This window comes from Notamacropus eugenii, chromosome 1, assembly GCF_028372415.1.
Source record: "Notamacropus eugenii isolate mMacEug1 chromosome 1, mMacEug1.pri_v2, whole genome shotgun sequence".
NCBI classification, from domain to species: Eukaryota; Metazoa; Chordata; class Mammalia; order Diprotodontia; family Macropodidae; genus Notamacropus; species Notamacropus eugenii.
Window position 1 is genome coordinate 281,252,597 of NC_092872.1, and position 27,227 is coordinate 281,279,823.

Consider the following 27,227-nt stretch of genomic DNA (forward strand, 5'->3'; position numbering starts at 1 on the left):
AATGTAGGGTGGATGGGAATGAGGATTGTCTTTCTTGAAAATCCATGTTTCTCAGACTTGTCCAAACCACAGCATGGTGTTATGAATGAAAAGAACTTTGGAACATGGGGCAAAGGGAACCCCAATAGAATGAGGGGAGAATGGTATTGACTATTTATGGGTTACTCTCAGTCCTTAGGGGTTTTCCCTCCCTTTTCTGTAGGGCAGAAAAATAGATACCTTTTATCTAATATATGTAGTTACTTTGATGTTTACACTGAATTTGGGGACCTATTTGCCCACTGAGGCGCAAGCTATATTGAAGCTATGTTCTGAAATCTTCCATTAACAACTCCAAGTAGGGGAAAAACCATCAGAAGAGTGACTTTTTGGGATAGCTCCCAAGATTGAACTCATTCATCTGGCAGAAACCTGGTGCTTGAGGGTTCTGGTCTACAAAGCTAAACACAAAAAATATTACAATCATTTCTATATCTCTTAAATTCATGTCATTTTCCAAGTACCACATGTTAACAGGCAAGACATTCCACATATGTGTAAACTGAAGAAGGGGAGGTCAGGAATGAGGTGTGAAATAGGAAAAAACAGGGAATGACCAAATGCCTCAAAGAAGGAAGACATGCGGCAGTGGGCTCTCATTTCACAAATATCTACCAAACTGCCCAGGCTCCTCAGGATAATGAGAATAGGAGCATCCTGCTTGTGCAAACCCAGAAACCTTGCAAACTGTGGCAACCATTGCCTCTTAATCCCATGTAGAAAAATCCATGAGCTCTTCATTTCTTCATTTCAGTGAACCTCTCTCTCTCTCTCTCTCTCTCTCTCTCTCTCTCTCTCTCTCTCACTTTCTCCCTTTCTCTCTCACTCTCTCTCTTTCCACCTCTTCTCCTCTCCCCTTCCTGAGTCTCCCTCTGTCTCTCTCTCTCTGTCTCCTCCCAGACTTGGAACATTCCTCTGGTTAAGAGCAGGAAAGTTCGTTGAGTCTTTTTCAAACATTGATCACATACCTTGATCACAATCTTGAAACATCAAGAACAAATGAAGATTATCAAGTTCATAATGGGACTACAAGACTTCCTGCTCTGGGAAACAATGGTGTATTGTGCCCAGTGCCCAGTGTTTGAGCAAATCTAGCAAATGTAGACTTCATCAAGAAGATAAACATGCAAGGCAGAACTGAGGTTAATCTGTTTGTGTAGCTGGACTGAATCAACATCCAGAAAGGAATGAAGGAGGGGATCCAATCACTCTAGAGAGAGTCATGGCTATGCTTGGTGCTGGAAACAAAAATTAGGATTCAGTTTAATAAACATATACTAAATGGTCCTCCTGGTCCCAAGCCAAAGGCTCTGGTTCAGCACTTTGGTTCAGTCTAGGGGTAGGGATGTCGTTACAAATCATTCTCTTTGGTATCTTTTGCTTCTGCTCAGAGTTTTCCCCCCTGGGAACATAATAATCTGGCCTCTGAGTTATTAAGGACCTGTTATAGGTCAGGCATAATACTACTTGCTAGAGGTACAGAAATAGTAAGTGAAAGGATTGCCATTTGCAAAGAGCTTGTGTCCCATTACAAAAGACAACAAGAATATCTGTAAGTATAGCACCCCACCCCTCCCAATCATGCTCCCAGTCCCCACTAGTACTGGCAGGCTGGGTCCCCAGAGGACTTTTGACTACTCCTATCAAGGTTCTGGTGAAGTGGATAGAGGGCTGGGCCTGGAGTCAGGAAGACTCATCTTCCCGAGTTCAAATCCAGACTCAGACTCTTACTAGCTGTGTGACTCTGGGCAAGACACTTAACCCTGTTTGCCTCAGTTTCCTCATCTGTAAAATGACCTGGAGAAGGAAATGGCAAACCACTCCGGTATCTTTGCCATGAAAACCCCAAATAGGGTAATAAAGAGTTGGCCATGACTGACCAACAACTCAAGGTTCTATCATTGGAAAATCCTGAGGGGCTGGAGTATCTACTAACCTCACTTATAAGCCCCAATCTAATGTATTCCCTCCCCCCAAAATTAATCAAGCAGTTGACATTAATAAGCTTTTACAAAAGAGTATTAAGAAAGTATATAGCAAGGACAGAAACTCTAAAAAATATCCCTGTGCACTTCCCAAGGGAGGAAATGTGTCCAAGCTTAAAATATTTGGTATAAAACATTCCCCCACATCCACTACAGGGCAGACTCTTCTTCCTACACATGTGAAAAATCTCTGGGGAGAGTGGGCTCAAACCTGAAATCCAAAGGCTGTTCCCCAACCACTCATGACCAGAAGGAGAGTCAACCATGCTTCTCTATGCATTGGACTAGCTGGAGGCACAGAATACTGCCCGTCCTCTGAACTACTCACCAAGAAGGGAACAGACACATATACTTCGAGGACTGGCTGGGCTCTCTTTGGCCAGTCCCCCTCTCTCCCTTACCCAAGTATACTGAGAATAAGTAAAAATAAAAACAGAATGATCAGATAGAGATGGTTGGAGAGGATATAGAAGGCAGTGCTCAAGCTACACTTTGAAGGAAGTAAAGACATTCTGTGAAGCAAGGGTGAGAAGGGGGGGCATTCCAAGCATAAGGCACAGCCAATGCAAACGCTTGGAGCTGGAAGAAAAAGTACTGTGCGAAAGAAACAGAGGTCATTTTCAGTTGACCTTAGAGTATGGTTATAAAGTAATGTATAATGAGGCTGGAAAGATAGGGTGGAGCCAGGTCAGACATATCTTTAAAAGTCACACAGAAGATCTCATATTTGATTCTTGAAGCAATAAAAAGCTAACGGAGTTTATTGAATTGGGAAGTGACACAGTCAGATCTATCCTTAAAGAAAACCATCTTGGCAGTTGTGTTTATGATGGACTTACCTGATGACAGTCTGAGGCAGGGAGGCTGATGAGGAGGCTAGTAAAGTAATTGAAATTAGAGGGGATGAAGGCTTGAACTGAGGGAGCTGTGTGAGGGGAGAGTAGTCAGATGTGAGAGAAAAGAGAAAAGGCTCCTTATTTCCCACATCAGCATTTAGAACACAAAATGGCCTGCGTTTCGTTATTGTTTCAGCTGTTTTAGTTGTGTCCAACTCTTCATGACCCCATTTAGGGTTTTGTTGGCAAAGATACTGGAGCAGTTTGCCATTTCTTTCTCTAGCTCATTTTACAGATAAGGAAATTGAGGCAAACAGGGTGAAGTGGCTTGTCTGGCTCGGAAGAGTCAGAGCCCGGATTTGAAACTCAAGTTTTCCTGATTTCAGGCCTGGCACTCTAAATGATGTGCAACCTATCTGCCCTGGGCTGTACTTAATCCCCCTCCTCCCCAATAAGAAAACCAAAAAGGACTTAAAATAGAGGGCAAAAATAGCTTAGCAGCTTTTCTTCCCTCTCTGTTGAGGCTAAGTTGCCCTCCAGACTTATCGAGGATTAAAGACCCCCACCAAGGGGGTGGCTCATGAGTCATGAGTCATCCTCTTTCTCCCTGGACCCACACTATCTATATCCCTCATGGTCCTAGTGGCATGCAGAGCCCAAGCTATGGTAGTCTCAAAGGGATTTGGGTTAGAATCATGGGAGTACCAAAGGAAAGATCACATTTATAGCAGCAGGGGTAGCCCCAATGAAGATGCCCACCATGAGGGCAAACATCCAAGAGAGGCTTCAACGGACCAATTAGGACAGTCCCTTCTCATTCAGATTGCCCTTAGGTGGGCAACCCAGAGAATCAGTAGGTCTCAGGTCCTTACTTCAGACAAGATTCACCAGGTAGTGAGCTGAGATCATTCTGGGGGTGGCTGCCTTCTCTTGGGAACTTCATGGTTCTTTGGAGTAGCTGCATGTAACCAGAAGGTGTCACTGTACAACAAAGTTGGTTGGAAAGTTTTTTTTAAACTCCCTCCTCCCTTAGGAATTTGGAAAGGAGCTAAATCCTCCCAGAGTCCACATTCCTGCCCCCCCCACCTCCACTATCACCATTGGGCGATCCAAGGGGTATGCCCTTCCCTTGGCCTACACCTCCATTCCAACCCCTCCTCTTTGTTTGCAGCCTGGAGAATTGCCATTTGAAACTGGATACATAAATGACTCCTTTTCTTAGCCTAAGAGAAATGTAGCCCTGGTCCATGTGGTACCCTTTCTTTGCTCTTTCAGGGAACTTAGAAATAAAGTTAGTTCACTTTAAAGATCACCTTAAGGTCCTCTCGCGCATATATCGCCAGGTCAGGATCAAACTCTGACCATCACTCAACAAGTCAGTCACTAAGTATTTATTAAATACATACTATGTGCTAAGCACTATGCTGAACATTAGAGAAACAAAGAAAGGCAAAAACCATTCCTGCATTCACAGAACTCACATCCTAATGGGGAAGTCAATATGAAAACACTTGGGTATGTAGAGTAAATCAGAGGTCATCTCTGAGGGACTCTTAGGGGTAATAGGTAAAGCTTTCTCCAGAAGGGGAGATTTTAGCTGAAGAAAGATAAGGAAAAGACAAGGAAGTCAGGAAGAAGACACATTTGCCCTTGCCCATCAGGACAAAAGTTCTGATCCCATTTCCTTTAGATTTATATAACCGTGAATCATTTCAGTTGTGACCCATTTGGCCTTTCCTTCGCAAAGACATATTTCCTTCTCCTTACAGATGGGGAAATTGAGGCAAACAGGGTGAAGGGACATTGTTTGAGGCTGGATTTGAACTCACAAAGAGTTTTTGGGACTTCAGGCCCAGAGTCCTACCCTCTGCACCACCCAGCTGCTTGATTCCACATAGCCCGGTTGGTTACTAATGTCTCCAGTTTCTTTTCCCCCAACAGAGAATAAACATGCAGACATTCATGATTGACCATAGATTTTATGGGAAGCAAAATAAGAATAAAGAAACAGCTTAAAGGCACAGTAAGAAAAGCCACAAAGAGCTTCTCCAGTCAGCAAACTGGTCCAGAAAAGATCAAGTGGAGAAAGGAAAACCTTCCCAAAGTCCTTCAGGATCAAAAGTCCTGGGGCTGTCAGTGCTAAACATCTTTTTTTTACTCCAGCTCCCACCAGTAACCTATCTCTGACTATTTCTGTCTGTGACGGTACAGACTTGCTCAAAATCTCCCACCCATTCCCTCTCACAACAGCAAATCTGCCCCCAGATTAAAGATGGTGACCAAGCCCATCTTTGAGACTACAAATGAATGAATGCTGCCCTGTAATGAACTATTTATTAAACACTTAGTATTCTGTGCTATACACTAAAGCAAACAAGACAATGCTAGCCTTCAAGGAGGTCATATTTTAATGGTCAAGACAACAAATCAAGGGGATCTAGAAAGTGTCATGATGTGGTATGTATGGGTCAGCGAGAGTCTGGTAGGAGGGTGGCTGGTGCAGAAGCAGCATAGTGTAGAAATAATAATGTAATAATAGTACCTAGTATTTATAAAGCACTTAAAGGGACTTACAAATATTATCATATACAATCCTCACAAGAGCCCTAAGGGTAGGTCCTGCTATTATCTGTTTGACAGTTGAAGCAGACAGATGTTAAGTGACTGGCCCAGGGTCACATACCTAGTGTCTGGGGCTGGATTTGGATTCAGGTCTTCCAGAGTGTAGGACAAGTGTTCTAACTACCGTGCCAGTGCCACCAATGATCCAGGAGTGATGCAGCTGCCTGGCAGAGCCCAGCGACCAGGGTAGTTCTTGTGGGAGGGTGGATGGCCAGAGTGGAGAGAATTCCCAGTTAGGGCTCAGACATTCCTTCGCTGCTGGGGAGACAGTTCCAAAGCAGTGCAAAACCTCCACTCTAAGGGACTCTCAAGGCAGCTGTGTTGATCCCTTCACTCTCTCCTGGCCCTGCTCCTGACTCTTAGTCTTTCCGTCGTGGTCCTTGAGGCCTTCTCACACTGAAGATCCCTCCATCCCTCAGGACTTCCATTCTGAGGAGTGTCCGCTGGACTTGTGTCCTCACTTTTCTCCCAGCTCACTTCCTCAATCGCCAGACCAGACTTGTTCATCATGTCCCCAAGCAAATACCTCCTTAGCCCCTTTCCCTTGCTTTTCCCTGTCAGGTTTTGTGTTTTACTTAGGGTGCTAACCCGGGGGCAGGAACTTAGTCTGGGTCCTAGCACCTAGTACATGCTTAATAAATGCAGGTGAAGTGACAGACTCTGGCAAAATGCCTTTACACTCACAAACGCAGTCTTCTCCCACAGGGACATGACACAGGTTTTGTACAGCCCTTCACTTAACTGGGTCTCTTGGTTCTGGTTCTCTCTGTTTCTCGGGTGGGGTTTGTCCTCCCCCCGCCCCAGGGGGCCGTCCCAGATGGGCAGAAGGTTGCTCAGCACCCAAGGCTGGGCAGCGGGGACTTCTTCCTGGGAAGGAGCCGCACGACTCTTACAGTGCCGTCTGGGGTCAGCGTGCAGGGGGGCCCATCAACATGTCAGTATCCCTCCTACATCACCCCTTGGAGCCACACACAATGGCTCTCCCCACGGGAGCCTCAAGAGCTGGGGTTGAATCAGAACCACAAGCTTAGGGAGAGCGCGGGGTTTGTAATGTGGCGGCAGCGTACCTGGCTTACCTAAGCTTTCGGCGTCAGTCTCTACCCTCACGGCTTGAGGCCCGGCCTAGCCCACTCTCTTGACTACATTCCCCAGGATGCTGCGCGCTCCACCTTCCCCACCCCCGGCGGAAAAAGCGTATGCGCGTGCGCCGCGCCCCGCCCCCGCCCCCGGCGGCGCGGTGCATTGTAGGAAAGTTGGCGATCTCCATCATGGCGGCTTCCATTTCGGGCTACACCTTCAGTGCGGTGTGTTACCACAGCGCCAACAGCGACGCGGACCACGTAGGTGCCCGCCGGGGCCGGGGAGGCGAGGAGGAGCCTCGCACGGGTCCGAGGGGCGCCCCCCAGGCCAGGCCGGCTCCGCCCCTTCCTCCCCTCCCCGGACCCGCCCAGGCCCGGCCCTGCGTGAGGCGGCGGCCGCTGTGGTGGCCTAGGGTCCGCCCCGGGCCGGGGGCGAGCAGGGGTTTGGAGGGGCCGGGGGCATGCTGCCGGGGCCGTGCCCACTGCTGCGAGTGGGTGCCGGGCTGTGTGTGTGTGTGTGTGTGTGTGTCTGTGTCCGTGTCCACACCCGCGAGTCTGTGCCCGGGTGTGTGTGTCCGTGTCCGTGTCCACACCCGCGAGTCTGTGCCCGTGTGTGTGTGTGTGTGTGTGTGTGTGTGTGTGTGTGTCCGTCCGTGTCCGCACTCGCGAGTCTCGCGAGTCTGTGCCCGGGTGTGTGTGTGTGTGACCACACCCGCGAGTGGATGCCTGGGTGTGTGCGCGTGTCCACACTCACGAGTGGGTGCCCGTGTGTATCCACACTCGCGTGTCTGTGCTCGGGTGGTGTCACACCGGCGTGCGCCTGCCAGGGTTTGGCCCCTCTCGTGGGTGACTGTGGGAGGTCCGCTCCCCTCCCCACCTCCGCCTCAGACAGGGAAGGGATGAAAGCTGGGGCATGGGGGGAGCAATCCCCTTCACCAACGACCCCTGTCCCCCAGCTGAACCTGGGAGGAGGAAGAGAAGGGTCTTCAGGGGCGCCCTGTGGGGTATGCCACCCGAGTCTGGGCACCAGCGGCTGAGGGCGTGAAGGAGCACACTGAGTCCTGGCCGAGGCCCCTTCCCTTCTGTAGGCATTGGTGCCAGCACCCAGTAGGCGCCTCGTGAAGGCCCGTTCCAATGCTGAAAATGAGTGGGGCCTGATTTGTTTAGCTATTGGGACGAACGATTGTTAACTGAAACACTTTGATTTTAAAAAATAATGGGCGCGATCCTGGCAGTGTTGGGTGCTGTGCACGCAGTAGGTGTCACTGTGGAGAGCTGAGAAAAAGCTGTGGTTCCCTCTCCCCACCCCAAATAGGATGTTAAGTATGTGGGGTAGTGCTCCTAGAGGGACGATTCACAAAGTTTTACTTACTTCAGCTTCATTCCTTGATAGCTGCTGAGAAGTAACTTGTGTTGATGATATAGGGAGACTGTACTTGGAGGAATACCTACTAAGTGCAGCCTGGTGAAGGTGAATTGGTAATAGTGTGATCTTTCTGGGACAGTTGGCTGATAAAATGGGCCTTAAAATGTTGAGCTGCTAATTAGAGACATAGACCTGAACTATCTCCCAGGAGCTCATGGGGTTATTGTGGGGAAATGTTTTTTAAACCATGTGAGTTGTTAGTCATAGAATCGAAAATGATAGAGCCCAGAAAGGACCTTAGAGGCCATCTCATGGGACAGCCCCTTTCTGAGCTGGTTTCCTCATTTGTAAAGTCAGAGTTGGTCTGCTGCAGAGGTAATCTCAAAAGTTCTTTCTGGCATTAGATCCCATGAGCAGCTGCAGTGAAATCGCGAAGTGGGGGATCTGAACCAGCCAACAGAAGACAGTCAGAGACTAATAAAGTTTTAGAGCCAGAGAGACTTAAAAGTCATTTTATTCAACCTCCTCAGTTTACAAGCAGTCATAGCCTCTGGGTAGTGGATGAAAATCTCTCTGAAAGGAAATTTTGGCTTTAGTACATAGAACTTTTCCTTAATTGATTCCATAAATCATTTACAATGTAAAAAACAACTGGTGTATACTATAAAAGAAGTATTTACATTGTAGTTCATTGTAAAGTATTTCATTGTAAAATAAGTATTTTGTATCAGTATTTCAAAGCAAAGAGAACACTTAAAATAGAAAGAGTTTTTGGTAGATGTGTAGTACTGATGGGAAATTGGTATAATTGGTGAAATGAAATAGTGAAATACTGTTCTTTTCACATGATGAGTGTGATAAGTATGGTAAATGACAAGGTGAACAGTCTTTAGCTCTATGGTTCCAAAGTCAGGTAACTTGGGGTGAGTCATTTAACCTTTTCAAAGTTCCATTTTCCTCATCTGTAAAGTGGAGATGGTATTTTCATTCCCTACCTGGATCCTAGTTATGTTAGTGTTGGAAGGGAACTCCAAGGTGGGTAGGGTCCTAGTCTAACTTCTTCAGGAGCAGAGAGAGAGATGTTGGCCTGGGTCACCAGACTAGTGAGAATCAGAACCTGACTGCCTAGCAGTGTGATTTCTCCTGCACCCACACAGGGTGCTTAGGAGAAAAGAACTCTACAGATGTGCCTTTAATAGTACACTTGGACTCTCCTGCTCAGCTGTTAAGCACTATCTTCAGGAACCATTTGGGAAGGGGTAGGAGGGGGGGTTCTGATTGTCTTGAATATCTGAAAACTTAAATAGGGTGAGAGATTGTGGTTAGGCCTTGTATTTCTTCAATGAGCACTTAGTGGTTGTGCAGCTGTTGGACAGGATTGGCTTTCAAGGGGAAAGTGAGTGGTTTAAGCTACAATGAGAGAACAAGGTACTGTAGGTAAAAACTTAAGTCCACTGGAGATCTGCTATTGATCAACTGTTCTTTGTCTTATGACATTCTTCATAGTTAGGGTTCATCATATGGGGAGTCTGGAACAGTTAGAGTAATTAAAAGGTTTAAGCTGTTTTTCTGATTGGACAACTTGAACTTTGAATCAACATTATTTGCTCTTAGACTACAAATAATTAGAGACAAGACTCAGTATTTTGAACTAATGGTGAATGGCAATGACTCAGAAATCCAAACAAGTAAATAATTGAAATTCCTTCGCGTTTCGAAGGTATTTTGAATGTCATGGCAGTTTATTTACACTAAAATTTACACTACTCCAGATCAGGTCATGAAACTGTTCTCTAAAAACATGTTCTTTTGAGCTCCCCTGTTCAGTGCTTCCTTTTGGCAATGGACTTCATGAGAGGAAACCTTTCAGGCATGGACATTCCAGGCTCATTCTGGCTGGCTCATTCTTTCTCTGCAGGAAAGTTATTTTGGTTTTTAATAGAGTCTTCCAAATTTTGTGAGGTGAGAAAAGTACTTAAGCCATGGATGATCTACTAGGTAGGTATTTCAGAGTTTTGCAGAGTAGGAATGCTTTTGCACCGAATGTATAAAAAAATAAAGTATCCTGGTCTTATGAAACTCAAAACTTTTGTATAAGTAATATGAAATTTTGAAGTTGGTTTGCTGAGGTCTTGATTTTCCAAGCTAAGTAGGAAGAGGAAGTAGCGTTGTTTAGAACTGTGAAAGCCAGGATAGTATGATGGAAAAGGGTCAGATTGTTAGTCAGAAGACTTGGGTTCAAATTCTGTCTGTTGCCTTGGGCAGCTTGCCCCATCATAGCTCCTCCATCTGTGGAGGGGTTTGGTTAGAGATCTCTAAGGTGTCTTTTCTGATCTAAATTCTGTGGTCCTTTGTAATTTTTAACTTTTCTTGTGCCGTTGTCATTGGCAGTGATTTTGTAATTATGATTTAAAAGCAGTAGATGTTATGGCCAGAAGGACAATTCTTGGTTTTTGCAAGCATATGTAGATAATGCAATCTTATTCTTGTTCTTTATCAAGTAGTTTTCAATTTAATTGAAAGATTAAATGAAAGATTTCCTAATGTGGTATCACTGCTTTCAACTATTCAGTTACTTTGTGCGCTGGACCTCAGGCTACCCTGGTCAGTTTTTCAGAGAATATTTATAACGCATTTATTTTGATTCAATATCTAATGACAATAGACTAACTTACCATGTAAGTCGCATTCTTATTTTGAGTCTACAATGGTTTTTTTTTTTATAATCACTTTTTAGGAAGGATTTTTACTAGGAGAGGTAAGACAAGAGGAGACATTTAGCATCAGCGACTCACAAATCAGCAATACTGAATTTCTGCAAGTAATAGGTAAGTAAATTTAACTCTTACCTTATGAAAGTTGTTTTTGCACATCAAATTTTTGGCTTATTTCTTATCTACCATCATATTATTTTGAAGAAAATCTCCGTGAAAATGAGCTTCGGATGTTTCCCCCTGTGCCCTCAATAATTTGTGCCTTAAGATTTCTGGGGATTAAAAAGTACACCTGCCAGCCCAGTGACCTGATGCGTGGGACTGATGTAGTAAAGTTAGAGCCTACGGTTCTGGTCTAGATCCTGAAATAAGTGCAATGCACACAGGGCACAATTTGCCTCTCTGGACTTCTCTAATGTGGGACTCTAAAGCAAGGGCTGCTGAAGGGACCTCTGAAGTGGGTTGGACGTCACCCCTCATCCATGATCCTGTCCCCGTATTTCTTGGTTTTGGGCCTGGGCCATCTGGACAGCCCTAGTTAGCTCTGTCTTTCTGATAGTCTGAGTCATACGTGAATTATACATTTATGCTGTATGTATATGTGTGTACATACACACAGAGAATGGCTGTTTTTAGACAGTATCTATGATTGTATTTGTGGTGTTGAAGAAAGGGTGTGAAGATCAAGAGTCAGGAGACTTCGGTTCTAGGCTCGGTCATTCATCGAATGACCTTGTCTAAAACATTCCCCTATCTGGGCCTATGTAGGTGGGGTTTAGGCTAAGTGATGGCTAAGGTCGCCTTCAGTTCTTTTAGTCTAATTTAAGTTATACATTTAATTATAATGATAATAGCTAGCATCCTTATGGTGCTTTAAGGTTTGCAAAGTACTTTACAAATATTATCGCGTTTGATCCTCCCAACAACCCTGGGAGGTAGGTGCTTTTACTATCCCCATTTCACAGATGAGGAAACTGAGGCATAGAGAGTTTAGGTGACTTGCACAGGGTCATTCAGCTAGTAAATGTCTAAGGCTGGATTTGAACTCAGGTCTTTCTGCCTCCAGGTCCAGCACTCTATGTAACTATGTCACCTAACTGCCTTTATTAATGATATGCTAGGAATGTTTATTAATTGCATATGTGGCTTAGTATTATGAGAGGAAATGTGATTTTTGTGGCTAGATCCTGAAAGCTCTGTGTCCACACCCTGCTTGTAGTCCATCCTGGCTTTGTGATCCTGGTGAGGGCTTTTAGCTTCTTAGGGCCCTAGGCAACCCTCCCATTTGCACATCTATGCCCATGGTGTCACAGGTCAAAATGAGAGATTATAGGTCACACCTATTTCTGAGCAGTCTTCTCTGCATGTCACTGTGTTATAGTAGACAACACTGGATTAGTTTGAGTTCCCACTCTGGCACAAAGCCAGGATACTAGCCATGCCCTTCCCTCCCTGTGCCAGGATTCAAACCTGGGCCCTGCTTCACTCACCAGCAACATGAAAGCTTTGACTAGAGGGTCTCTAAAGTGCCTTCTGGCTCTGTCAGTCCATGAAGCCAAGCACTGTAGGGTCAGGTACTCAGCAAAGAATTCACAGCTCACAGACCCTATACTTAGTCTTTTTGGTTTCTGAATTTTAATTTTTTGTTCTGAACTTAAGAGACACAAAAAGCCCCCCTCCCCATTCCCAAGCTACAGTCATTTCACTGTGCAAAATCAAACACAGAAAGACGATCATCTATGACACAATGGTGCTCTAGTTTGTTTGTAAAAAGTCCACCAGGTCCCTTTCACACGTCTCCCTCTTGTGCTTTCTTCAGAGTGTCCTCTCTGTACTTTAAAATATTTTGAGGCCTGTCTCCTTTTTCTTTTGGGCACCAACAATGAGAAGCCCTTGACTCCTCCTCCATTCAAACAACAGAAAATTAGCCTTTGTAGCAACTGTGTGTGATCAAACAAAGCAGGTCCAACTCAGTCACTGCTCTTTCCCAGGCATGTCTGTGTCCTCCTTCCCTTTCCTTGTGAGGAAGCAGGTAAGCAATCAGGATCTCCAAGTTTTTTTTTGTTTTCCTTTACAATGTTGTTCTCCTTATCTAAATTATTCTCCTGGTTCTGTTGCCTTCCCTCTGCACCAATTCATACTGCCCAGGGTTCTCTGACATTGGCTCTTTAATCATTTCTTACAGCCTCTCTTCCATTCATGTTCTGTTACCACTTTACTTAGTTTACTTGCTGAGAGTCTTTTCATGGCATTTTAACAAACAGTCTTAGGTCCACCCCTGAAGATTTTATACAACCACCTGCATGTGTGATCTCCCTAACTCTCTTCTCTGTCTCTCTGTCTCCATGTGCTCATGTGCATGTGCACGCCCCTTTACGTATGTAAGATGCATACACATATCTACACACACAGAGCCACTCTTGCTTCTCCATGTGTTTGGGCATCTCAGGATTTAATTCTAATTCCAGGTTCATTCACTTGTAAAAGACCTACCTCTGTGACAAAGAGAAGTGATCTCCCTTTCTTTCAGTTCTCAGAGCAGGCTGTATCCCAGCACCAAACAATGTGATCTCTTAGACCTGGGAGGAAAAGAAACAGTGTCAGAGGAGCTGTGAACTCCATCAGATCATTAATTTTCAACCTCCTGCTCTCAGAAAACACCAAGAACATGGGAACCTGTGGGGAGAGGTCAGGGCTCATGAGAGTCTTGGAAATGGAGCATGGGGGGAGCATAGGAAAACCTTTAATCAGCCAGAATATTCACTTTTAACTGAAGATTTTCATTGTGACTGATTTAGCTCCTGCACCTCTAGGAGCAACCTTTTATGCAACCACGCTCAGGGAGAATCCCTGGTGTGGCGGAGTGGGAGGCATGGGTTCCAGTCTTAGGATCCTTCCTTACCACCTGTGTGGCCTTGGTTCAATCAGTTTATCTCATTTGTACTTGGAAAGACTTGGCCTAGGTCACTGCTGAGATTCTCTCTAGTTTGTCTTTGGGAGCAGCATTGTGCGGATTGTGTCAAATGATGGGACGTTGTGTAACCTCCTGAATGAGAGTTTAGCTTAATGTTCTACATAGATGAAGATTGGCTCCTGTTGAGATCAATAGAGGTCCATGTGCATCTTTCAGGTGGTGGGCTGCAGCTGCTGCAAATGGGTAATGAGTTGAGCTCATAATTGAACAAGGGGAAGAAACTGTGTTGTCTTTGAGAAATGAACCGTATTTTGGTGATGATCCTGAGCTCTTCCTGAAACAAAGGCCGAGAACTCTCTGGTGTTTAAAGAATTGATATTTAGTCTCATTCAAAGGGCAGTGGGGAGACTGGTGGCCAGTGGAAGCCAGCTGTGTCCCATTACAAACCGGGAGTGGCATTGGAGAAGCAGATCCTCAGAGAAATTGTACGACCTCAAAAAAAAGCGAGCTGGTCATAGAGAGAGAAGAAGGGATAATAGATTGGGACTTACTTGGTGTTAGGAGACCTAGAGGAAGGCATGGACCCTTGCCTTCCCTTGGCAGGTTTGTGGAAGGTCATAGACAAAAGTCCAGGATGGCCAGGAGGGAAGGGTTTTGATCCATAATGTTGAAGGAAATACATACAGCAATAGGAGGTCAAGGCTATTGTTATCCCCATTTTATAGACAGAGAAATAGGCTGAGATAGATTAAGTGACTTGTCACATAGCTAGGAAGTATCTGAGACAGGATTTGTAGTCAGGTTCTCCTAGCTCCCAGCCCAGTGGTCCCTTGACTTGAATAAGTAATATTTACTTATTCTGTGTGCCCTTGATAGAAGCTGAGGAACAAGAAAACTTTTAGTTTGTAGCTTATTAGGACAGGTTTTAAATAAATCAGCGTGACTGCTGAGCAAAGAAGGTTAGGATTGTGGGAGAAAACTGAGAGAGGGATAAACTGAAGTGGAAGAATAATAAAATGTAGACCAGATGGAAGTGACTGAGGAGGATTTGGGAAGGTGAGTCCTAGAAGCCAACAGAATTGAAGGAATGTTTGTGGACCCTCAGAAGCCTTCTATGGAGCTGGTGGGACCAGTGCAGATATGCAGAAGGTCTGAGGTGTAAAGGAGGCAGTGGAGGTGCCAGTACCTCCTGCAGAAGGACTGGATAAGTTAGCATTCTTTGGGGCTAAGTGGTTGAGTCCTTAATGTTTGTTGACTCTCCCCATAGCAGTGGCATCATACTATGCAGCTTCATCACGTCTGGGAACTCCCCTTTGGGCTTGGTGGCCATTCAGCATGGTTACAGGAGGCCTCGGAGCTGAGCCTTCAGGGTCTAAAGGAGGCAGATGGAGGAAGCCTCTGGACAAGTGGTCTGTAGTTCTCTGGATTTCAAGCACTTTTTTTTTTTTTTAGCACATTTGTTAGTCTTAAAGAAACTAGTGGATCTAGTTTGTGACAAAAAGGTCTTTCAAGTTTGTCTTAAAGCGCATGTTCTGTCCTTGAATATGGAAGAGGCATTTCCATTTGCTTGATGAGCCCCAAGTGTTGGGTGTGCGACAACAGGACTGCAGCAAAAAATGAGCTAATTGACTATTGTTCAAGTGATTTTTACGCAATTTAGGGCCACATGCTGCATGCAAAGCTTGGATTAGGAATGGTGTCTTGGGCTCAAAAAGAATTAGCTTTTTCTCCATCAATTTTCACAGCTGCAATAATGCAACCCTGGCCAAAGCTGACAAGGACTACCATTTCTGGACAATATTTTCATACATAGTCTTTTTGGGCAGTGAAGCTAGACTGGAGAAATTCATCATTCTTGAGAACCTAGATTTGATTCTGATTAAGTTAAGCTTGTAGTCTTGAACACAGAGGGTCTAGCTCTTTGAACAGTAAGTGATGAGTCATCCCACTGTAGAATGTGTGAGGTAGAATTGTGGTCAGTTTGGTGAGGATCTCTTATGCAGAAACATAGTGTTTGAACCTATTGACAAGGTGGAAGTCTGTTCACTTTGGGTAATCAGATTACTTCCTTTGCCATCCGTAAAGATCTGTCTAGTAGGTTACTGTTTCCATGGGGGCCCGAGTTGTCTCTGAGATGATTAACATCCTTCAAACAGGAGGGATCTGTTTTGTCCTTCATGATATCAACCCCACCATTGGAAGTTCTCTCACAGAGGCCTGTTTGCACATGGAACTCTTTCCCCATCATTTCTGTTTAGTCACAAATGCAGAGCAGTTGAGACATGTTCCTGCTTCAGTCCTCTTGAACGTTTCTGTCAGTTGAAGGATGCTATTGACCACTGAACTGCAGCATTAGAAAGGAAAAAGGACCTTGGACACCCTCTAGTGCAATGCCTTCAATATAGAGATGGGGAGAGTGAGGCCCAGAGCACAGTGGGTGCACTTCTGGGCCTGGAGACCTCTGACACCTACTAGTTGGGTGACCTTGGGCAAGTCTGTTAACTCTGTTTGCCTCCATGTCCTCATCTGCAAAGGGATCATAACAGCACCTCCCTCCAGGGTTGTTGTGAGGATCAAATGAGACGATATTTGTAAATCAGTTAGAGCACATGACTGGCACATAGGAGGTGCTGTGTCAATGCTTATTCCTTTTCTATCACTACCCCAGGCTGTCTTTGCCATGATTGAATGGAGGCACAGAAATCCCTGGATGACAGATGAAGGGCTGGTGGCAGTGTGTGTGTGTGCTCATCGAGTGCAGAAAGGGTACTTTAATACCTTAGTTACTTTTGCAATGAAACTTATGTTTTTGGGCCTTGAATGAACTTAAGGAGCCTTCTTGTTGCTGTTTCTTCCCCCATGGCAGCTTAGACCCCCAGCCCCTCCCTTTGTTTGCCTTGGTGGGCAACCTTGGTCAGTGCTCAGATAACAGAATAAGCGCCTTTTGATTTCCTGAGTAATTGAAAAGGGACGTGGCTTCTCTCTAGGTGCCTTTTCATCTTTTGTGACTAAGCAAAATGACTATATCTTTTTTCTAATTCCAGAAATCCATAATCATGAGCCTTGTCCAAAGCTTTTTAGGTAAGTTGTCTTTCTTCTCTTTATTATGTAGCATGTAGCCCACATTTAAGACCGGTTCAATTAGAGACTAGGTGAGTTAAGGCCTGTCTATAATTATGGAGTTCTAGGAGTTGGAGATAGAGGGATCCTTAGAAATCACCCTTTCCAAAGCCCTCCTTTTATGGATGAGGAGAATGAGGTCCAGGCAGTGATGTGACCTGGCTGAGGTCTTGAGGGACTTTCCTCCAGCTTCCGTTGTATGGTCTGGAGGATTCAAGCCCTGCCTACAGATGGCATTCGAGATGACCCTCTTAGGTCACCAGTTATGTTTCCTTGAGTCACTGTTTGGAAGGAAGAGCTATTGGAGCTGAACAAATTATCTTCCTGTCAGGGGAAGATTAGTCTTTAGAAAAGGGGAAGAGCTTTTCTTCTGACAGCAGTATTGAACTATAAAGGAGAAAGTAATTCAGTTTAGTGCCATATAGAGGTAAAAACTTGATATAAATTTGTTTTTGATAGAAATATGATTTTATTTACCCATCTTTTAAAATTGATATGAGGGAACATAACCCTTTCTTTTGTCTTATCTATTACATATATTTCAGTTCCATATTATGGTGAGCTAAAGGAGAGACAGATGGGGAAAGAGAAGGGAGGAGACCTAGAGACATTTGAAGGGAAAGAGAAGCAGATGGAGAGATGGGACAGACACCCAAAGGGAAGAGGGTGAGAGATGAGAAGGCCTTTGCCTTCTGCCTGTGAAGGTGCCCCTCACCACCCTGCTAACCCCACCCTAACTAAGAGCTAGGGATGATCATCCCCTCTAGAGCATAGGCACCATCCTACCAGCCCTGCCCTAACTAAGAGCTATGGATGATCAACCCCTCCGGAGCACTAGCACTACCTTAAGGTCCCTATTTCCTCTGGCCGTGACAGATCACTTCTAGCCTTGACCCAGGTCAACCAAGCAGTTTTGACCTGCTTTCTCCCCTCTCCCTCCCCAGGGGCCTGCAGAAACTCCAAGCTGGCTACCCTTGACCTTGACCTATGACTTCTAGCCCTGAGGTTTGATCTGATGACCAAGCTAACTGGCCCCACTGTCAGTGTGGCTTCCTCCCAGTGTTCCCAGGTGGTCTGGGGCCTGTGTCCCCTTTTATCCTGTGCTGGGGACTTGCCCCTGCAGAATGCATGGGGACTTACATTGGACCCAGAGGTCTTAGCTCTTTGGCAGCAAATTCTTTACCCCTCATCATAAGATCATAGAAATTTAGAACTGAAAAGGCCCTAGAGATTGTTTAGTTCAATGAATAGGCTTCTTGTTTTATATCTGAGTAAATTGAGGCCCAGAAAGGGAAGTGACTGACCTAAGGTCATACAGGTACCAAGTAGGAGGGATATTTCAGAAGTTAAGGACTCCTCCTTGGCCGACAGCCTCTCCCTGCTGTCACCTGGACACAGGTCTCAGGAAGCTTCTCTCCCAGCATGTACAATGTTTCTTCTTGCTCCTCCTGGGGCTTCCCTCTAGCATGGGCATTGGCAGCTCCTGATAAAGCAGGTTCTGTGTGGAGCAGCTGGATCCTCTCTCCTTTTGAGGAACCCTGAAGAGCTGGCAGAAGGGCGGGCTTGGAGGAGTCCAGGTCTCCCAGCTGCTTCAGTTAGGGCCGTCCTGCCTCACATACGCTTTAACCAGAGCTGAGCTGAGCGGCTGGGATGCTGTTACACACTCTGGGCTCTTGCTATTTAAAGCAAACAACAGATACATAGTGATTTGTAACAGTCTATTTTGTAACAGAACTTTTGTAGAAAAGTGAGGAATGTGTGAGATGTAGCAATTTCTATCTAAGCGTTCTTTGAGATAAAACATACACTCCATTATTAGAACATTTCGAATAATTTGTATCTAATATAACACATGAAGGAAAAAGAGTTTGTTTGCTTACTTCAAGGGTTGGGGTTGTGGAGACAGCAAGGCTGCCTTTCAGAGCTCAGTTGTCACAGGCCTTTACTGACCGTCTCTCATGGGCCAGTTCAGTTCAGGAGGCATTTGTTAGGGGCCATCCCTGGGCCTGACTCTCAAGAAAGTGCCAGCCTGACAGGAAACCACGAGTCCACATGCAGAATGCCTCTGGAGTAATGGGGAGGGGAGGCCTCGTGTTTTATCAGGAGTGGGGCTTCCTCTGCCCAGGCAGTCCAGCTCGTGCTCCACGAGTTGCTAACAGTGGAGATCCATTTTCACTGACAGAGTCTGACTGCAGCCAGCCTATGTAGACGTGCTGGTGATGATGAGCATGGATTTTTTCATTGGTCACTTTCTATAACTGAGTATTAGCCCTCCATTCTTTATCTGTTGTCCCTCAGCGTATGACCACCCCACCACTAGGAACGTGATAGAAGAACTCTCCAAATGGCTTTCTTGTCAGCATGCCAGACAAGTGTGGATCTTCATATTAGAATAAAACAATATTTACTTGGCCATTTACCATAGTCTAGTCAGATGACATCAACATGAACCCTTTTTCCTGTTTAGCTCACTGGTCCCTCTGACATTTTTTTCTTTCACTTCATACTAACTTTAGTAAGTTTCAATTCAGTAGTCATTTATTAAACATTTAATATGGACAGGAAATGGACTTCATTTTTCATAGGTGGAAAATGAAATTGTTCTACCTTACTTCGTGTCACAAGCCAAAAAGAGGTCAGGGTAGGGAGGACTGGACTGGGGCATGGGTGGGACTTGGGTGAGGTCTAGGGCTGAGGTGCCCTGTTTGATTTGAACATCACTGGAGTTATTTGAACTGTCTCATTCTTGGGCCTTAGCTAATTGATAAGGGGGCATTCATCTGAGAAGCAAATTGTCAGCTCTGTCTCACTTTTTCTTTTTTTCTTAACTTAAGCTTTTATGATTATGCTGGGAAAGTTAATGAAGAGAGTTTGGACAGACTTCTTAAAGATCGAAGAAAGGTAAGTTTTCTTCCTTGAGCTCTTGTCTCAGGAGATAATTTAACCTCGAGGTTCCTTTGGGCCCCCAAACTGCCGCCTTCTCTTTGTAGACATTGTACACATCATCCCAGGATACAGTGAGAGAGCAGCTGAGTGGTCCATTTGTTGTGTTTCTCTTAAGAGTTTAAAAAGTAAATTGTAATAACAGAGTCTAAGGCTCAGCTGATGTGGGTCACAGTGTCTTTGTGGTCACCCTTGTCTATGTCACTGGGAGTGACAGTTATTTTGTTAATCTCAATAATCTCTTACAGTAAGTTGTCTTTATCTAATAGTCTCACTTATAATCTGCTCTTAAGCAAAAACTGACTTAGAATAATAAATATTAATTTGGGGGAAATAAGTTGGTTGTAAAATGATTATGCCAAAGATTATGGGAATGTAAAAAGGTAACATGAGATGGAGAAACTAGGGGGCACCATAGTGCACAGAGTGCCATGGTTCAAATCTGGCCTCAGATGTTTACTAGCTATGTGACTCAGGGCAAGTCATTCAATCCTGTTTGCCTCAGTTTCCTCATCTGTAGAATGTCTGACTTGAACCTCACAACCACCCTAAGGGTGTTATCATCCCCACTTTACCTATGATAGGACCAGCAGAGAAAGGATAAGGGAATTCTCCAGCTTCACAGTGCTAATAGGTAGCTGAGGCAGATTCTAGGTCAAGTCTGATTTCCTCTCCAGCTTGCTACCTCTTTTCTACAATAGTTCCCTCATGGTCACTCAAGCAGGAGAGCTGGGATTTGAACCAACTCCAGTGTGCTTTCTGCTCTATCTGCATCTCCCAGGAGAATCACAGCTAAGTTTTCATGTATGTGATCAAAGACCAGCACTGTCTGTGTTGGGTGTCATTATGGGAGCACATCAGGCCTGGAGTATTATGGGAAAGAATAAAAAAAGAAAAGGAAGAAATGGATGAAAGAGGGGGAGATTGGAAAGAAATGCAGGATACCTTGCTCTGTAAATTCTTCTCAGTAGTTGGGTATGAAAGTTCTCCCTTTATAAGCCAAGTGTGGGGGCCAGTCAGAGAAAGAGAATTGGAGATCAATATCACTAACAGTTATTCATGCAAAAATGTTCAAGTCCTAACAAAAGGATTATACCAATATATCTATAAAATTATTCACTGTAACTAAGTTGGATTTATGTCAGGGATGGCTCAACATTAGGAAGACAATATAATCACCTTAAAACAAAAAAAACCAAGACCACATGTTAACAAATACCTTTGACAAAATATGACACTTATTTATGCTTAAAATCTGTAGGCATAGGAAGACGGGTTTTTTTTAAACATAATCTGAAAGCAAAAGCTTACATCACTTGTCATAAAGAAACACCAGAAACTCTTCCAATAAATAGAGGAGCAAAGCAATGTTAACATTGTTCTAGAAATGTTAGCAGTAAAAATATGAGAAACACCATCAATGAAGAGGTGAAATTATTCCCTATTTGCAGATGGCCAGATTGTTTACTAAAAAGATCCCACAGAAATGGCATACTAATTGAGATCATTGGTAGCTTTAGTTAAGATGAAGGATACAAAATGAATCCATCAAACAAAAAAACATATAACAAAAACCAAGAAGAACTGATAAATAAACCCCTTTTGAAATAACTTTGAACTAAAATATTTGGGAGATGTTCTACTAAGACACTTAAAATTTGTATAAATACAGTTACCAAACAATCTTTACTGAAATGAAGAAACATTTAAATAACTTAAGCTACCGGTTGAACTGCAACAATATAATAAGAATCTCCATATGGCTAAGAATTGGAAATCAAAGAGATGGCTATGATTGTCATGGAATATTATTGTGTTGTGAGAAATGATGAGCAGGATGGTTTCAGAAAAATCTGGAAAGACTTACATGAACTGATGCATAGTGAACATACTGAACAGAGCCAGGAGAACGTTGTACACAGAACAGCAATACTGTTCAGTGAAGAACTGTGAATGACTTAGCTCTTTTCAGCAATACATTGATCTAAGACCATTCCAAGGGACTTATCATGGAGCATACAATCTGCCTCTAGAGAAAAAACTGATCTTGTTTGAATACAGACTTAAGCAGGCTAATTTTCACTTTCTTTTTTCTTTTATTTGAGTCTTCTTGTACAAAATGACTAATATGGAAACATTATATATAATTGCACATGTATGCACTATATCTGATTGCTTACCTTCTTAGGGAAGAGGGAGGGGAGGGAAGGAAGGAGGGATAGTATTTGAAATGTAAAACTTGTGTTTTTGATTTTTGCAAGCATCTGCTGTCCACAATAAAAAAAGAATTTTTACATTTATAAGAGACATTATAACAAGTAGAATAAAAAAAATGATCTTGGATAAAAAAGAATCACCATACTGTCTAAAATGACTTAGACTGGAGATTTAGTACTGTACTAATTAAGTTACCAAGAGGTTCCCCCATAGTTAGGGATCTGGATTAGACATGTGATTGCAATATTGTAAGGAATTCCTCAGTGAGGAAGCTGCCAGTGTGGGGTGGTTCTTTTTTTTCTTTGGCAACTGATGGTCTTTGTTGCTCAGAGTGCAGAGAGGCTAATTAAGTGTTTTCCCAGTATGATACAGTCCATATATGTCAGTCAGAACTTGAACCCAGGTCTTCTTGCTCATGAGACTGATTCTGTCACTGACCATATTCATACAGCTCTAACTTCTCTCCTAAGCTGCAGTCTTTCATCACCACCTCTTTTCTTGGATGTGTCAAACGGGATGTTCCACGGTATCTCAAATTCAACATGTCTGAAACAGACCTCATTCCCTTTCCCTCAAACCTTCCTCCCTTCTGCACTTCTCTGTTGCTGTTGAAGGGACTATTATCCTCTCAAGTCACCCAGGATCCAAACTTTAGTGTCACCCTCAATTCCTCTCCTATCCACAGGGCATTGCCAAGTCTTGTTGTCTCCACTATCCTGACATCTTCCCCTTCCAGCCCTTATGCCTCTCATGTAACCACTCCCCTGGTACATGCCCTTATCAACTCATAGCCAGACTCTTTTTTTCCCCTCATTTTTTTTCAGTAATCATATTGTGAAAAAAGACACAAACCAAAAAGGGGGAAAACACCATAAAAAAATGAAAATGAAAAATAATATGTTTCAGTCTGTATGCAGACTCCTCCAGTTCTTTCTCTGGAGGCAGATAGCATTTTTTCATCGTGAGTCCTTTGGCATTGTCTTGAATCTTTGTATTGTTGAGAAGAGCTAAATCATTCACAGTTGTTCATCATATAGTATTGCAGTTACTGTGTACAATGTTCTTCTGGTTCTGCTTCATTTTGCATCAGGTTATGCAAGTCTTTCCAGATTTTTCTGAAATCTGCCTGCTCATCATTTCTTATAGCATAGATGTTCCATTACAATTCTATACCACAACTTATTAACCATTCCCCAATTGATGGGTATCCCTTCAGTTTCTAATTCTTTGCCACTACAAAAAGAGCTGCTATAAATATTTTTGTGAAAATAGATAATTACCTTTTCTTTTTTTGGTATAGTTTTATAGAACTTTGGATATGGTTCCAAATTGCTCTCCATTGATTGGATCAATTAATAACTTCACCAAAAGTGTATTAGTGTCTCAATTTTCCTACATCCCCTCCAACATTTCTTAATTTCCTTTTCTGTCATATTAGCCATTCTGATTGGTGTGAGGTGATATTTCAGTGTTGTTTTAATTTCCATTTCTCTAATGATTACTGATTTTTTTCATATGACTATAGATAGCTTTGATTTTTTCATCTGAAAACTTCCTTTTCATATTCTTTGAGCATTTATTGAGTGGGAAATGACTTGTATTCTTATTGATTTGACTCAGTTCTCTATATATTTAAGAAATGAGACCTTTATCAATGAGACATTTGCTGTAAAAATTGTTTTCTGGCTTTCTGCTTTCCTTCTAACCTTGTTTGCATTGGTTTTGTTTGGGCAAAAACTTTTTAATTTAATATAGCCATAATTGTCTATTTTACATCCAGTAATGCTCCTTGATTTATATATTGGACTTAGAACAAAACACAGTTGTTTTTGAAGGAACCACACAAGGAAGTGTATCCGTCATTCCGCAGGAATTAAGTCCTACCTGGCCAGTCACTGTGTTTGAACCTGGGGATAGATGCAGATAAAAAGAATGTACTCGACCTTAAGGGACTGATATTCCATTGACTGGTACAACTTCCTCATAGAGAAGCCAATACAAGCTGATTCAAGAGATTTCTGGGGGAAGATCTTTTCCTGGGGCGGTCAGGAGAGGTCTCATGAAGGAGCTAAGCTTTGAAGGAAGCTGAGGATTCAAAAAGGTGGTGATGAGGAAGAAGAGCATTCGGGAGGGCCAAGGGAGAGTGGGGGTGAGGCACCCAAACGAGGGCAGTGGAAGGTGGATGCTCGGTAGTGCGAACAGCAGATAGGCTAGTTGGGCTGCAGTGTAGATGGCAAGAGGGGGTGCAGTGTATGATAAGCCTGGAAATGTAGATGAGGTGGATGATCCAGAGAGGAATCTGCATATTTTTTTTGAGGCAGCAGGTGACATGGTGAAACCCGGGCTCAGGAATATCAATTTGGCAGCTGTGTGAAAGATGGATGGGGAGAGAGAGACTGGTATGTCAGGGAGGCCAGTTGTTGTGCTGTTAGAGTCAGATAAATACAGATTTTCCTTTCTGCCATCAAACATTTTGTCATCAATCTTATTTAAGTATAGGCCCAATGGGGATTTCTGCATCCACTGGTTCTAGAAACCACTAAGTAACTCCTGTCCCATAATTCCAACTTCCTGTCGCCCTGGCAGCATTGACTGTTTCTTGGTTTTGGTGTTTGTTTTTACCAGTTTAATGGGTGTGAAGGTTGATAGCTCAGAGTTGTTTTAATTTACATTTCTTCTAGTGATTTGGAGGATTCTTTTTGCATTTTGAGAACAGATTGCACTTCTTTGAGAACTGTCTGTATACTATGGCCCCTTATCTGTTGGAAAATATCTTTTAGTTTTATTAATTTGTACAAATTCCTATGTATTTTTGGTGTCAGACTTATGTAAAGTTTTCCCTCTTTTGGGTAGCTTGTCTTATTCTGGCCACATTCTTTTCCTGTAAAAAAAAATTTAAAAAAAATTTACATAGTGGAAATTGTCTGCTTTATCTTTTGAATTTTCCTCTTTCCTTTGGTTATCAATTCTTCCTACTTGGTACCTTCTTCAATTCTACTCTAATTGTTTTCAAATGCTTTACCCTTTTATAACTCATCCAGATATTTTGGAATTTATTATGATATGGTATAAGATTCTGATAGCACCCTGGCACCCATCCCCACTCCCCATGATAGTAGTAGTAGTTGGATCTTTGAGAAAATAGACAGACAAAAAGGCCACTGTGAATTGAGTAACGCTTTGAATGAGTATTATAGTATTCACAACAGCATCTACGTAGTTTGAAAAATAGGAATATAACTTCAGACATCCTCAGGCTACAGATGGTGGACTGCTTATTTATAGCTTCCTGGATCCCTTAGTAGTTCTTCTGACGGCCCCCAAGCTTGTGAACCTCTGCAGCGGGCCAGGCCACCTTTGTTCCCAAACTGTGTCTGTTGTAGAAAGTGTAAGCTGCCTGCCTGAGACAGGTCACCAGGCCACCAGGCCACCAGGCCACCAGGCGAGGAAGTTACCATGTGTGAAAGCTTGTCTGGGGAATTTCAGGAAAAGCAATGCATTGTATTCCACAAACTGTGTACAAGAAACATGCGTTAAAATGTTTTGTTTTTTCTTAATTTTCCCCTCAATAGCTAATAAGTCTAAAATGACACCAAAGTAAGTTAATTTAATGCCTTGACCTTCTTTATTTCATCTACTTGATGTTATTGTCTTGTTATAGTTCAAATCAGCAAACTTTATTTCTGAAAGAAAGCAGGCAGAAAATAGGAAATCAGAGTTTATGTTTCAGTTCTATTTTCTTTGGCTTTCATGGGTATGTCTTTAAGGCTGGTACGTTTCTGCTGCCTCATGTTATGAATAAACAATGAAGACAGAAGATGGCTTGTCAGAAGGCTAACTGTGGCACGAGAAAATCTTTTAGGAGAATATTGGAAATGTAATTGAATGATTTGTAGATTTCACCCAATAATAATTCAGCATTGGAGTGTGACTCCAGCATCAGTTGGTTTATGTGACTGATATTAAATGTAGTGCATGCAATGTCATTAGTTTTAACCTAACTCTCCTTAAAAACATTGTTAACATTAGGTTTCTAATCCTCTGTATGATTATATGAGTTTCACTGTTCATTTTAAGAGGAGACTAAAACTACTTTTAACTTTAAAAATTTTGTTTTTGTACAAAAAACACTTTCGAAGACATTCACCGTCCCAAACCCAATGTCTGCCATGCCTTTAATTCAGACCAGTCTAATTAAAGCTGCCTTCAGGAACGTTTTTTTAAGTTTGCTCACTTCCCTTGTTCAGTGACCTTGTAGTTAAAGATGACAGGTACTCAATAACCTTCATTTTCTCTTTTCTTCATACTTTGTTTTTCTTTCATATGTTGCAGAATGTCATCGGGTGGTACCGCTTTAGAAGAAACAGTCCACAGCAGATGTCCTACAGAGAGCAGATCCTCCACAAACAGCTGACACACATCCTGGGGGCGCCTGATCTCGTCTTCCTCCTCGTCAGCTTCATCTCCACTGCAAATAATTCCACTCATGCTTTAGAATACGTACTTTTTAGACCAAACCGAAGGTAAAGAAGGAAGATTTTCCTTCCAGTTAACTGCCTCATGCTGACATCTCTTGCAAGAATACGTACTATCTTAGAGCATAATTCAAGAAAAGCTTTATTTTAGAGACTCTAATATTTAGGTAGGTTGATATTATCCCTATGACAGTTATTAAAATTTGATGATGGAGATATAGCCATTAGAAATTTTTTTTACTGTCATGTTCAGATTTTGAAAAAAAAATTATAAAAACAGGTAAAAATCAGGGCTTGTGCATTACCATTAGTAAGGATACATCTTATTGCTGTGGTCGTCACTTGTTATAATAATCTGATAAACAACTGAAAGGATAGATTTAGGAAACATTATTCTAAAATGGATCCACCTACTGAATAATGAGGCTTTTACCTGATTAACTTGTGGAAGCAAAACTATTTGAACTGATTTCGCTGGTATTATGATATTTCCACCTGGACAGAAATGCCATTTGTGTTAGTATTTCCTCCACCTCCCTGATACTTTAGCAGATCTTTTTAAGAGTTACTGCCGCCATTCTGTTGCCACCCAGGTAACGAACCTGTCCAAATTTAACTAGGCAGGTTTTCAGATGACACACAGTCCACACTGGGGCCATATGCCAAGCTCTTCCAGCATAGATAGAGATTGGGTGGCTGGTATAGCTCTGGAGAATGCAGGATCACCTCCACACTGCTCTCAGGGGAGGAAGACTCAAATCTTATTCTTGCCCTCACTAAATATGATGGAGCAGTTTTGCAAATGAGCAAAACAATCAAAAAATTTCCCTGTCCTCAGGAAATCTACACGTAATAAAGGAAATCTACACTGTTCAATGAAATGATATATGGAAATGAGATAATATATGTAAAGTACT

The 27,227-nt window shown here is 43.1% G+C and overlaps 1 protein-coding gene across 2 annotated transcripts in view; it reads left to right on the forward strand.

Moving 5' to 3' along the window:
- Positions 1-6,700: 6,700 nt before the first annotated feature.
- Positions 6,701-27,227, forward strand: part of ABRAXAS2 (abraxas 2, BRISC complex subunit) — a 41,871-nt gene continuing 21,344 nt past the window's right edge. The window contains exons 1-6 of one of the 2 annotated variants that reach the window (XM_072629005.1): positions 6,701-6,822; positions 10,665-10,755; positions 16,600-16,636; positions 17,221-17,341; positions 19,510-19,576; positions 26,168-26,358. In XM_072629005.1, coding sequence (XP_072485106.1) covers positions 16,612-16,636; positions 17,221-17,341; positions 19,510-19,576; positions 26,168-26,358 — 404 coding nt within the window. In that variant the 5' untranslated portion in view covers positions 6,701-6,822; positions 10,665-10,755; positions 16,600-16,611. The remainder of the gene's footprint in view (positions 6,823-10,664; positions 10,756-16,599; positions 16,637-17,220; positions 17,342-19,509; positions 19,577-26,167; positions 26,359-27,227) is intronic. The other variant, XM_072629006.1, reaches the window with a different exon arrangement.